This window comes from Nesoenas mayeri (assembly GCF_963082525.1).
Source record: "Nesoenas mayeri genome assembly, chromosome: 2".
Classification (NCBI taxonomy): Eukaryota; Metazoa; Chordata; class Aves; order Columbiformes; family Columbidae; genus Nesoenas; species Nesoenas mayeri.
The window spans coordinates 50,180,351-50,192,375 of NC_137543.1; the positions used below are offsets into that span (position 1 = coordinate 50,180,351).

Sequence of the window (12,025 nt, forward strand, 5' to 3'; positions counted from 1 at the left end):
CCGTGTGTCCTGCTTCTGACTTCACACAAGTGCCAATGACTTGGCTCTGACCTGGATCAAGCATGCGGAATGATCACTCTGACTGAATATTGTCTAAGTAGAAGAAAGGCCTCTCTCCAGATTTGATGAGGCAACAATGGAAGAAAAATAATCCTTGGCTTGCAAAATAAATTCCAGGTAAAAACAGAGGAGTAATCTTGCTGACATAAGACCCATAAAAGCAAGCATTAAACCCAACTTCAATCACATATTCTAAGATGGCATTTCACTAATTTAAATCTTGATGCTATTGTACTGACAGAAATAAGATCCACCCTGAAAAAAGGCATAATAAACTCGAAACAGCATTTTTTTTTTTTTTTCGGTTATTCAGTTTAGTGGAAAAAGGAAGTGAGTTTCTTCATTTTAAAAAAATGTTTATTTGGTTGCTTTTAAGTCAAATTTCTTTCATTAAAAAAACGACTGTTTTTCAAAAGGAGTGTTAAAAATGTAAGTAAGCATTAAAAATAACTGCTGTTTTTGTGTAGTTACATGACAATTAAAAAATCACCAAAAAAAATGAAATACATCTTAATCAAAATTCTGACAGATTTCTTATATGAATAAAGAATTAAGTTTAAAATAAGAAACTGTATTTTGTTTCCAGTAATGGAAACAATCCACTCTGGAAACACATGCTTGGAAGAGGATGTATTCCTGTAAACATCCCAACACCATATCCTGCTGTAATCTAGCAGCACGGGTCAAACCTAATGGATTGTCAACAGCTGGAATTTAACCAGTTCCATATTGATGTGACCTTTTCCTGTTCACTTAAGCTTGTTCAGATTTGAAATGTTCTTGCAGGCAGTGGCCTTGACAGTTTAGGAAAACCTGGATAAAGTTTTTAAAAATCAGCCAGTAGAATGTTAATCTGAAGAATAGAAATTATAATTCAGCATTGGGAATTACCAATATTACATTATAAAGAAAGAAACACTTCTGTAAAAGCCCTTACAGGTGAATTTAAGACTGTCTTTAAAAAAACTCATTTAAATTGAATTAGAATCACACTGTACTGTTATTGTTGATGATATAATATTCATGAACACTATGCATATTACTTATTTTAACCCACCAGACAGAAAACTTTTTACGACCCATTGCATTCTCATGAGAATTCAAAAAATTACAATAGCCATTAAAAACTTTTTCTGCATTTTCTCCTTAAAATTCTAAACAGCTCTTTAAATAGAGGAATTTCCAAGATTTGTTTGCATCCTGAAATATGTATGCAAATGGAAGAAAGACATGCATATTAAAAAGTATACTGTATTTTCCTCCATTCCTACCACTACCAGCTAAATATAGAATAGTAAAATATTGGAATCACTTGTTAGTTAAATACAGGACATAAACTAGTAGACATGAAAAACAGATTATGTTCTGAGCAATCATTATGCTGTATGCCACACATGTAGCAAAAGATTGTTCTCCCTTTTTGGCTCATAAAGAATAAAAATTCCTGTAGTGTGGTAACACCAATAACACAACTAGAGCCAGGTAGGTCATCTATCTGAGTCATCCTATATATCTCAAGATGTGTTCAAAGAGATACCAACAACAATCTTCATGTAATCTGAGTTGCAGAACTACAGAGAACAGCTGTTTCCAACACAATAGTATTTCCTCAGACTGTTAACAGATAAAACTACAGCACCAAAACTTCCTTCAACATGTTTTTCTAGGCTTCAGACTTTTCAGACTGTTTTTTCTAGGCTTCTGACATTATTTTGAATACTGCCACTATCACTGAGGTAGTAATTGCACATTATGCAGAAAACAGTGAGGCCCCTGCACTGAAGGATCTCTGCGAAAGATTCCCTGCAATCTTTCTCTACTTGCTGTATAAGTTAGTAAAAAATAGGGAGAAAGAGGCAGAAATCTGATGATCATTCAGTATCTAAGCTGAAATTCTCAGACATGAAGCAATGCAGGAGTGGGGTCCAAGGAAATAATAATTGTGCTTAGCACCTGCTCCAGAATGCATTAAAATGAACAATTCCTTAACTTGAGAGGAAAGTTGTATAGGTGTACCTCCAAATATATTCCACATACATATGCACTAAGCTATAGATTAGTGTAAATATATTCAAATATTCATGGATTAATATGTGCAAGTATGTGTCTGTTTAAACATTTGTATGTAAGCTTTTAACTATATACCTCTGCGTGTGTGTCTATATGTAAGTGATTTAATTCTCTCTCTTTTAAGTGTGATGGGATCCTTGACATCATCAAATCTGTAACATAGTTTTAATTATAACAAATCCCATTCATTTGTTTTAAATAATTTTGTTAATCAGGTGCTGATTAAGCATTATTGGAAATCATATCTTAGACTTGTGATCTACCTTAATAAATCCTAAATTTTTGCTAAACCAAAACAGAGCAAACGTTCCATTCTACAACATTTGTAAATCAATGCCTGTGAATATGCCTCATTGACACGTCTGAAGATGTTAAGTCTTATCTGTATCACAGTCAACAGGCAGGACCAGAAGGGAGAAGCTCTTCACACTTCACAGTCACTGTTCTGGAAAGAAGAACATTTCCAGAAATGAAAGGGTAATCCATTGTCCAGGTTCAATTGGTCCTTGGTCTTTTTGCCAAGGCTGCAGGCAAATACATCAATGATTGTCAGTTACTATCCTGAAATGTCTCATGTAGCCACTTTTCCATTGGGATCTGGATAAAGACCAACTCAATGTTCATAATTATTTCTTACATATGGCCTATTTCTCCACAGAACACTGAAGCTATTCATAAGGGAAAGGATTTGTACGATTCAGACCCCAGCTGTCCAGGAGATAAACATCCCCTTATGAGCACTGCAATCCAAAGTAGAAAGAACACAGTAGTACTGTCAGCTCTGGAAGGCAACACAGGGAAGTGCAGAGAGTTGAAAGCTATCAGCAGAGGTCCTGCTTTTACTATATTTAGTTGAAACTGAGGTATTTAGAATAACATATCACAAAATGAAAGTAATGTGTAGGAATGAACATGGAAAGGGAGCTGGGAGAAGCATAAGTACAGGCATGGAGGGAAGTGAGATCAATAAGTGGGAACAAAGACCTTCCTAAAGGGATGCTGAAGAAGAAGCAGAAGAAGACAGTGTCAGGAAAGTGAAGGACAGCAATGCTTGCAAGATTTTTTTTTTAATGTTTTGAGAATAATACCAAATCAACACCAAAACCACATTTTCAAGCCAATGACATAGATCTATTCATGCAAACATAACAAAATAAAAATGCTGAGCCATTCAAAGGTCTTTAATTAAAGTTTTAGGAAAATACAACACATTGACTATATCCTAAAGGACAACATATGAACAAGAAAGTCTGTATTTAGAGTATTTCCCTGATTAAGGCTGGCAGGTCAGCTCAGTATGAGTTGCTTGTAGTGTGACCAAGAAATAAATGGAGCATGCCTTACCTGATATAACTTTTAGAAACTTCTATCAGACAGCTGTTACTTGATTAGCTGAAGTTGTGTTAATCTAGAGTTCACAGAGATTCACCTTACTGCGGTATGAGCCAAAATCAACTAACTTCAAAGCACAACGTTTTGTGGCATCATCCCAAATCAGCTTCCTGTACAAACTGAAATACTCAGAACCAGAGTTCTCTAATATGAAACAACGCAAGATTCTCTGTGCTGTTTGCATCCCTATTTTTGGGTAATGCAGGGACAATATTGTACCTTCCCCAGCCCTAAAAGCCCCTTTTCTCCCCAGTGTGAACCAAAGCAGCAGAGTAGGGATCAGTGTCACTGCACAGGCGGAGCTGTGCAGGGGTTCCAGAGGCTTTGCCTCACTGCTGGGGCAGTTCTGTAGGACTGCAGAAGCTTCATGCACTGGTTCTCATGTCCTAATTTGTTGGACTTCTCACTGTTATGATAGAGGTTACACAATTCCACACTGGAGCTGGGTCTAATTTCAGGATCAGCGGTAATATAAGGTCTTCAGTAGTCAAGCACGATGAATGCAGTGACTATTTTTGGAAGCTTGTGATAAATCTCCCACCACCTTGACAGTTCCTCCCTACAGGAGAAGGGCCTACAGGCCATTTAATATTTTCCAGAATCCCAGTTAAATTAACTGTAGCTTCAGACACATTTTAACTTACAAGAGATTGAAATTATTTCATTAAGAACAATTGTTTTTAATAACAACAATTAGCCAAGGCTGATTAATATTCACAACAAATATTATTTACAAAGCTATGGACATAAAGGATTGCTATCCAACATAAAAATTAAACCTATAAGAAATACCTACCATATCAAAGCAACTCAGAAGATTTGCCAAAGTGCAAGGCTTTTTTACAATGTGTTTACAGGCTTTAATTAGTAGATAACATAAAAGCATGAAGTCCTAAACAGGCCACCTCTGTTATCTTAAATTTATGGTTGAGTTAACCTCTCTCCCTAATAAAAGTGCTAATTTAGACCTTAGGTTCCACTGTGTGCCTTTAATTTACAACATATTTTTTTTACAACATATTTTATTGCTACATAAAAACTATTCAACATATTAGTGCATAAGACTTCACCAAGCCAGAGTCTTTCAGCACTATATTATTGCCACAAAAATGCAGTGAAAAATGACACACAACTAAAAGCAACAATAAAATTTGTGGACTACACTTTTTGAAGTGTAACAGTTAGACATTTCTTTTTCATCATACACTATCATGCTATCCTAAACCTTCATCTTCTTCTGAAGACAGAGTTCAGAAAAATACCTTGGGGGTATCACTATAAAATGTGCTGAGCATTAAGCAAATCAAAGATGAGGGCACACCTGCTAAAATTAGGCAATCCAAAGAGTCAGAGAAAGGGCAATGAACTTCAGTCAGACATTCTGGAATCAGAAGTATAAAATATGTTGAAAACTATGTTGGGAAAATCAGGACCAACTAAAGGAATAAATGAGACTTCATTTGATCCAAATATTTTAAACAAGTCAGGAATAGCCACAGTATAAGCACATACATTAACGCAATGGAGAGAGTGCCTCAGGGATCAACATTAAAATCATTATTAAGAAAGACTGTGATTAATTAGAATTGTAACCATAGTACAGAAAGTCAGAAAGGGAACTAAAGCAGGGCTTTTGCTTTAAAAGTTTTACTTTTTCTCTCATTAAAAAGTACAGCAAAATGGGCATTTTTCTGGCAGAAAGATTTAACGTCCTGATGGGATTTTGACATTCAAAATCACTCCTAGCCCTTGTGAAACAGAAGCAGCAGCAGGTGGATGTTCTGTTTCAACTGCATGGTACTGAGTGCTCAAACCTCCATCATGGTGCAACCCTTCAATTAAATATTGTCTTTAGACCATGTTGAAAGGCTCTGTTGGGACTCTACTCTCAGTCTTACAGATATAATGGCAGAAGCACAGTAAACTAAAAGCTTTTGACGTTGCACTACATTTTACTTCCTCTAATTGTGAATGTTTGGTGATCAACTTACAACTCAGTCATTGCTTCCCTGCACGGGTATGTACCTTACTCTTTGTCATGTTTTGCACATGCAAAAACATTTCCATATTTTGTTCGTAAAGAAAGGTGCCTTGTGTCAAAATAAAGAACAGGACAACCACTCAGTGAGCGAAACTACATCTCTGCTATCTTTTCAATATTACAGCCTGTGGTTCTGCAAGGTATATAGGCACACATCTGACTTTAAGAACATTTGTTTTTCCTTAAAAGCCAAAACCTTCATTGCAGCTTACTTGAGGGGAGATTGCAGTCTGAAAATTTCTGTCTCTGCCAAATACTGAGAAAGTTTGCATGACTAACACACACTAAGCTCTTAATTTTTAGGACCCTGAAACAAGGTAAGGTGAATTGGGGTTTACCTGTTTGTTTAAGTAGACTTATTGTGTCATAGTATTTAATTTTCTTCTTCACTATTAGTATTGTGCATTACTGTATGAATTTGAGGTGTGAGAATATTAGGCAAAATGTCAAAACTGAATCTCAAGTTGAAACAAATCCTGAGATTAAGGTTTAACTGACTGAATGCAAACACAAGATAATGTCCATGAAAAACAAACAAACAAACAGTCACATGAATCCTACTAAACCCTCATCCATTTGCAACTAAAATGATCCCTTCCTGATCACAAGACCTGCAGTCATTTTGACCTTTGTCTTGGGTTTCCCTCATTTCCAAGTAAGCTCAGATTTGCCTTTCCACGTGGTAACAGAGTAAAGAGAAACACAGCCTCTCGCTGAGAAATCCTTTAGTAACTACAAGAATTTTATCACATAGCGGCTGTTCTCCAAGGAGTCCCATAAGAAGGAGGAACTCAGTTCATATCCTTCCTCTGAAGGAAAGAGGTTTCTCAGAAGTTCACTCAACATAAAAAAGATAAAGTGTCTGTCAGTAGATCCCCCAAAGAAGCTAACAAGTACACAGTGGAAACAGAAGTTTTGGATGGAGCAATGTACCACCCAAATGAATGATGATGATGCAAAAGTGTTGGTCACAAATACGTTGGACTACACCATAAGACAAATTATAGCCTGCGACCTAATCCTGAGTCTTGCAGTGACCACGATGGATACAAGTAGCTCAGAAGCTAAGGTCTGCTTTACTGGGAGCTGATTGCCTTCCCACAGCACCCTCCTCTGCATTCGGTGTCCCTGCTCTGTATGCCCAGCCTGAAAGACACACTTCCATACAGTTTGCTGGGAAAGAATGACTGAGCAACTCACATTTCACAGGAGCGCAAAGCACCAGGTGCTGCAACACTCCTCAACTGTACAGTGGAACAGAAAGAGCAATACAACTCAAGAGGTGGTGTCCTCAGCCAATGCGAGCACTGTGGCCTAAAAATTCATCAGCTTCTACATAGCTCTCCCTTCTTTCATGGTACGGTGGAGAAAAGCAAACAAGAAAACAGGCATGTCATTTATTTAATTAATAGAAGAGCAAACTCAAAAATCACAGCAGTTTAGTTTACTGATATTCTCTATCTTAAATTGTCTGGCCTTTCTGCACTGCTGCTATGCTGGATCCAAAAACACTGAATGAAGATATCCTCAAAACGAGAACCATTCCAGTCATGTGAGGGACAGGAGCATTAAAATCTCATATAACAGAAGACATAAAATAATTTGCACCTGAATCCCCAACAAAAGGGCAGCTGAGTCTCAGAGAAACATTTTTCCTTAGTTATTCATCCCCTTGCTGTCAACAAAATAAAAAAATTTATTCAAAAAATCCTGTCCTATATAATCAGTCAATGAATAATTACTACTGTCCAAAATATATATGCATATGTATACATATATTTTGAAGCCCCCAACATATATTTATAGTTATATATTTTCAGCTGGCATGAACTGGCTGAGTGTAACTAAATTCACTGGAACAGTGCCCAATTATGGCAGCTGAGAATCTGTCTCTGTGACTTAAAATACAGACATAGAGACTTTACTGTTGGCTACTTGATTATTGCCTGCAGAGGAAATATGGGTGTTCATGTTACTGTCACAGTACTAATTCATATTACACTGGTTTTCCTGTCCTTTCCCTTTTAGATCATGTCATCAGTATTTTCCTGTCTATATTGAAGATCTGGCTGGATGATAGAGAAACCAGAAGGACCCCTAAGGCAAAAGCAGACTCCAAACTGTATTCTCAAAATGTGTGCATAGTAAAGAAACCATGAAATATATATATCTCTCTCTCTCTCTGTGCCCATGGAAAAGAAGAATACGAAATGGAAGATGGAGCCCTAGTTTCAACAGAGCAGTCCCCTCTGTAACCTCAGGTTAACGAGTTACAGTGTTTGTGCAAGAAAGCACGCAGTCATTAAATCTGTGTGATGCCAGTGGCAAGAACCCAAATCATCAAAATTCCCAAAGGAAAATAATCACTTTATTAAAGTTAATTTGGTGAAGAAATATAGAACACAAACCATACCAAAAAGCTGTGTTGTTTTAAGTTAAAAACCATCAGTTCTAACATCCCTCCCAATTGCAAAGTTTCTATATAAATTAAAAAAATGGTCAAACCTCACCCAATAGCTCATGCACTCACCTGCCCCAGATCTAAAGTGACATTGACTTCGTTGTACTTCAAGCCCATAGAAAGAGGAGGACTTTGCCACCAGCGCTCCGTGCCATCAATTGCGTTGGTTATCGGGTGAGCTTTACCAGGATCAGCAGCATTGCAATAATCACAAAACTGTCCCTGAAACACAATAAATTAAAAAGATGGTCTTAGCTGAAATCTTATGCACAACAGAAATGTGTTGCTGTTTAGGTTCTAAACATGAGCGTTGACTCAAAATGTGGCTAAATTTTGTTTCTCTCTTTATGTAGTGTAATTTTTAATGTATAAATTATTTCCCTAGCAATAAAAATACACACTTACACCCTGAAACATGATAAATTTTATGTTAAAAACTAGTATTTCAGAAATCTCTTTAAGAAAACTAGAATAACTCTTTATTAATGAATTTATTGATACTTTGGTGAAATTACCTATATTACGTCTGCAGGAAGTTAATGAAACAAATATTCTTAGAACTGGATTAAGACCAACACACAAATCATCCCAAACTCTCCTAAAAGATCACGGAATATCCATATATGTACATAGCCTGGTATTAATAAAAGCATAAAACACATTCTATATGTTACTTGCCTATAAGTTTGGTGTCACAATTTTATAATACTGCTTTCATTTGTTTCATGACATTATAATACATTCTGAATCAGAGATTTCTGAACAATATGTTCTCATGGAAAATACAATGGATCCTATAGACTCTTCCCTTTTTTTTCCTTTTAAAGAATGCCATTGTATCTTCATTTGCAGATGTTGCCACCCCATTTCCAGGCCACAACTCCATTCTCCTGAGATGCTCTGATAACGTCTCTTTGACAGTCTCTACAGCTCTTTGGACTCTTCTGTACAATAATGGTGAATAAACTTCAGGAAACTTCATTGTCTTTTAATTTTGCACCTTGGCTTGCCCCATGAGCATTATTTTTATCTTCAAGAAACTGCATTTTACTGTCTACTATGATTTGTGTTGAAACATTGTAATTAGCTACTAAGGGATCTTTTTAGCATCCCATTCACTTCTTATCCCAGTCACTGGGTGGAGATAATAATTGAAAATGCTAAATTGTGTCAGACACAGATCTTTGTAGAACCCCAAGAGAAAAATTACATTTTCATTAAATGGCAGTACCCTCTTAATGGTTACTTCAGTGAGACCCTTGCTTAATTCATTCTGCCTGTGAGGTCCTGACACAGTGTTGGACCCATGTTTTCTATAAAGTAATACTTGCAGCACTCTCTTTATCAGCTAAGCATATTTTCATCAAAAATATATGTCAAATTGTTTGTTGTTTCCACAACCGATGTTGCCTGGTGTTAAGTATTTTCCTACCTTTTAAGTATTAACACAATCCCATAAAACTGCCATTATTTTGTTTGTCACTGCTGTCAGACTAACCAGTGTAAAGTAACTGGAGCAATCATACTTGACCACTTTTACTAGAGGAATAGCACTAGGGCTCTCACATTCTTGTTGAGTACAGTCTTGCAAGCTTGGTGAATTTAAGATGCTCATCTCTAACAGAATTTGTTTAACATCTGCCATAGTTACTAATGGATTAGAAACTACTTCATTGTTCTCACGTGATACAAATAAACCATTTTGTATCTTTCAAATACAAAACATAGATATTTACTGAATATTTCTGCATCAGTAGTAATAATTTCAGCATCTGCATCTAGCAATGCTTCCATCCTCATCCTGCTCTTCCAGAAAGCCCAGAATATGATGTTGTTTCCAGAAGACATGGCTGCTATTGCCTATTCTGATTTAACACTGCAGGTGTCAACCCAGCTGAGGGTTAACTCTTGAGAATTCAAAGAGCTGTTCAGAGACTTACTAAACCCTCATGTACGTAGGTTGGTTACCTATGTCTGAGGTATTGTTATAATATGATTCTCCTCCAGCTTTGTTGGAGAAGATGCTTTGACTGATTTTCCTCCCAACTACAATACGGCAAAACTCTGCTGGATTCAGATGCAGTTTGCTGCAGCAGACACCACACCAGCCCATGCGAGCTACAGGCAACATTGCCGGTTTCTGCAGTGATGACAAAGAACATCGTGCCACTATCTGCAAAATCAATACACTGAGAAATCAATCTATGCACCAACAATTGCAATTACCATCACATCAGAGCACCTTTCCTGATAAATGCATACTTGGAGTTCTGATATATATATGTTACAATAGTATAAGCTTCCCTAAATAGTTTTATAATGTGCATGAAACATGTTCTTCAGATCTAAATTCACATTCACAATTATCAGGCTGGAAATAAACAGGAAATGCTGCTACAGCAGTTTCAGCTCTAATCTGGAAACAGCCTCAAAAAACAGGCTGAATGAGCAGAAAACCATGGGGAGTATTAAATGCAAGTGTAACACTTACACCTATGTGATTTCACTATACCAGAGCACTTGATCTGAACTCAAGATACACCCTTTTTCTTTTTGGGCACATAATTCAAAGGCTTTCATTGCAACAGCTGGAGTTTCAGTTATTTAAAGTACATTCCAGCAACACTGCCAACAAGGCAGCAAAACAAAAAATGAAAGAAAGTAAATTATTGGGCAGAGCAGCCCTCCCTGCTTCCCACTGGCAGCATCTCAGGCACGTCGAGCTCAGCCTGGCTGCTCCAGGACACATCTCTATTTCAGGAGAATGGGCCTCAAAACTTTGTTTTTGGCTGCATTTCATCAGACAGGCAGGTGTGCATTTGCTGGTGACCTTATTACCCTCCTTGCCCCTGGTTCTCCCAAGTGAAGGAGAAAACTGGAATCACATGAAGGAGTTTGCTGTAATACACTGGCGTGGATCAGAGACACTCGAGGACAAAAATGTCTCACTTGTCAGTTAATAGGAAGTGTCAACAATGAAGCATTTTTTCACTATTTAATACCTAGCAGCTCTGTGCCCACTGGCAGGGCAGGACAGGTATGCAGTTAAACTTTAATTCACACCTGCACACCACTGTGCATAGATTGGCAGACAAAACCAGGCATGCCATTTATCTATCAGTTGCTGAAATATTTTACACTGCAGTGCATTTCCTCACTCAACACTGTTCTTATTAAGTCATTGTCCCTCTTGCCAATGCGCTAAATAAGGGAAACACAATGCTTTCCACAGCCTATGTCCAGCACCATCTTCAGAGCCTCAGTTGAGCTGCCCATGAAGGGACTGTCCACCCCACCAATCACCTCATGAAAGAGCTTTAAACGACCTCCAAACACTTTTCTGGATTTGCCAGGTACTACAACCTTCACTAAAAGACACGCCACCAAATCACAAGCTGAATGAGAGAGGTCAATGGCAGAGCAGTGGAAATTAAGCTCAGGCGGCTCTTCCTCTCCTTGCCCTATTTTCAGTGCTCAGGATAGCACTGGCAACAGAACTCTCTGCTCCCTTCATTAGACTGAGGATCACCCTCCACACCTTCTTTCCAGTTCCTATATTCATGGAGAACAGCTGCAATCCAGCCTTGTAGAGACACCAAAAGTGAGTGACTCAAGTGTACGGCATCATTTAACTTGAACTGGCCTGACACAGTGACTATTACACCTATCACTTTATATAAAAGCCTCGTGACCTTCCCACAGACTCTTAAGAAACAACACGTGAATACTTATGCTGATTTTAAATCCTTCCATGTAAGCTCAGCTTCTGTAAGAGTTTAATACACTTCTCTCCAATTTTTCATGAAGGAAGAGATTCTCTTATTTGCAGTGTCTTTGATCTTGTGAGGTGGAGTGGCTTGATAATACATACATTGTGCTGTTATCGCATTTTCCATAGCTGGATTTCCCTGGTCTTTTGAAAGACTTTCCAACCATTCTTGAACCACAACAGCTACTGGTAAACCACAGAAGTATTCATGTTATGTATCTCAATGGGGCTT

General features: G+C 37.6%; 1 protein-coding gene across 1 annotated transcript in view; it reads right to left on the minus strand.

Annotated features, from left to right (window-relative positions):
- LAMA3 (laminin subunit alpha 3) overlaps window positions 1-12,025 on the minus strand; it is a gene marked incomplete at both ends in the record, with an annotated part of 116,709 nt that overhangs the window by 102,230 nt on the left and 2,454 nt on the right. Inside the window, one exon of the mRNA XM_080340023.1 lies at window positions 8,094-8,246. Within this exon, the coding sequence (XP_080196149.1) occupies window positions 8,094-8,246 (153 nt within the window). The remainder of the gene's footprint in view (window positions 1-8,093; window positions 8,247-12,025) is intronic.